This window comes from Trypanosoma equiperdum, assembly GCF_001457755.1.
Source record: "Trypanosoma equiperdum strain OVI genome assembly, contig: ctg_1362, whole genome shotgun sequence".
In the NCBI taxonomy this organism is placed as follows: Eukaryota; Euglenozoa; class Kinetoplastea; order Trypanosomatida; family Trypanosomatidae; genus Trypanosoma; species Trypanosoma equiperdum.
Window position 1 is genome coordinate 1 of NW_027123352.1, and position 2268 is coordinate 2268.

Genomic DNA, 2268 nt, shown 5'->3' on the forward strand with positions numbered 1-2268 from the left:
AAAAAAAAAAATAGCGAAAAGAGAAAAAAAAAGAAGGGGAAATAAAGGGAGGTAAAGGAGGAACTCATTTTCTACCATTTGCATAAAGTCAAGGTGTCACTCCTTTCAAGCGCGTTGTGTACACGTAAAGAAGGTTGACATTTTTGACAGCAAAAAAAAAAAGGAGGAAACAATAGGAGAGAGAGAGAGAAAACAACAACAGCTCGCTGCGACGAAGACAGCGTTTTCACATTAGGAAGAGAACAAAGGAGGAGGAAAAAAAAAACATTAAAATAAGGAAAGAGGAGAGGAACAACATTTGTCACGTTGTTTTCTTTTTTTTTTTACTTTGGAGATGAGTGAGCGGATTTTGCCGTCGACGTTGCGTGGAGTAACTGATGGGCAAAAGGAAGTTACCGCTTCTGTGGGTGAAAGGGTCCCGCTATTACCACGGAGATTTAGCGCACGACCGCAAGGCAATCAAGAGGCTCAAGAAAGAACTGCAGTGAAATGCGAGCAAGTGAGGTATGCAATTCAAGAAGTGATTGGCAGAGGAGCGTTTGGCGAAGTTTCATCTGCTGAGGTTGTGGGAACGAGAGATTTAGTCGCCATTAAAAGGGTTATTCATGACGGAAGGCTGCGACAGAGGGAGTTGACATTAATGCGTGACCACCTCGGCCCAAATACGCAACAGGGAGGCGTGTCTTCATTAGATGTTGGAAATGGGGTGGGTGCTCACGCCACATCAGTAACTGGAAGCAATGGGGAGGAGGCAAATGGTACCACTGCAATTGATGGCTTAGAAAGTTGGAATATGCCAACGATCGTGCCGTACCACCCGTGCGTTGTGAAGCTTCTGGATCATTTCTTCGCTTCTGATCCCAGTGGGGTTCAGTACTTGTTTATGGTGATGGACTACATCCCTTTGGATGTGCGCCGATTACATCATATGTTTTTGAGGCAACGGGAACAACAAATGCCAATTATACTCGTGAAGGTAATAATGTTCCAGCTTGCCAGGGCTCTGGCATTTCTCCATGCACGTGGAATATGCCATCGTGATGTTAAACCCAACAATATACTCGTTGATCAGGAAACTGGCGTCGTGAAGCTATGTGACTTTGGTAGTGCCAAGAAGATGCAGGCTGTTGGAGGAGAGGGACCACGAGAAAAGAACGTTCCCTATATTTTTTCCCGGTATTACCGCGCTCCTGAACTTCTACTTGGTTCGCAATATTACCATTTTCATGTAGACATGTGGGCCTTTGGGTGTGTCCTAGCGGAGCTTCTGTGCGGGAAGGTGTTGTTTAAGGGCAGTAGCAGTACAATGGACCAATTAGTGGAGATAATTAAAGTACTTGGAAAACCATCTGAGCGGGAACTCTTCGCGCTCAATCCACAGAGTGCTGGAAGTGCATTAATACGGACATGGGGAGATTCGCACAACGCCTCACAGTTGTCACCAACTCCATCAGGCCCCCTGCCCTCTTCCAACTCAGCAAACGCAGATTATATGCAGCGACGTTCGGCACCCCGTGTAAAATCTTTACTGTGGGTGGAAGTACTACCACCCAATACTTCGCAGGCCGCCCTGTCACTTATTGAGCAACTTCTGCGCTATACGCCAGAGGAACGACTTACCTCCGCTGAGGTTTTAGAACACGTGTTTTTTGATGAACTCTTTTCGGATGATGCCCGCCTGCCTAACGGGGCGCCGCTTCCCGCAAGTATGTTTCAAGTGACGCGAGAAGAGGCGGAGATTTTACCACCGTGGCTGCTGGAGCGCATGGCGGCGGCGGAGGGAGTTGCAAAAGGACGTGAGTTAAATCAAAGTGCGACGGCGCCGGAGAATGCGATATAATCTGCTGGGCGGATTTGTTTTTTTTGTTTTTTTTGTTTTATTTTCCCTTTTTGTGGCATGTTTGCGTTTTGGTGTGGGGATGGAATGGGGTGGGTAATGTGCACATGCTGTGTTTGTTCCCCTTTATATATATATATATATATGTTTATGTGTGTTTATGCTTCTGTGAGGACTGAAAGAGGAAATGGTAATAATAATATTAATAGAAATAATAATGGCTGTGAAGAATATTCTTGGGAGGATGAAAGAAAAGGGGAAAATAAAACACAAAAGTGAGTAATTAACACAATGAGATGGTCGTACATATGTCAGTTTTTTTAGCGTGTTGAGGGTGTTGCGTCCATAAAAAGTGTTTCGTTTCTTTTGGTCGTTTTAACTCTTAGCGCAATGGCGTGTGATAGTTTTGCAGATTTCTTCTTTTTTTTTTT

At 44.9% G+C, this 2268-nt stretch overlaps 1 protein-coding gene across 1 annotated transcript; it reads left to right on the plus strand.

Annotated features, from left to right (window-relative positions):
• Positions 1–334: 334 nt before the first annotated feature.
• Positions 335–1840, plus strand: TEOVI_000772000 (glycogen synthase kinase-3 alpha, putative; the record flags this gene model as incomplete). Its single annotated transcript, XM_067221214.1, has 1 exon — positions 335–1840. One exon carries the CDS (start codon positions 335–337, stop codon positions 1838–1840), a length of 1506 nt encoding a protein of 501 aa, XP_067077315.1.
• Between the last annotated feature and the right edge of the window lie 428 nt (positions 1841–2268).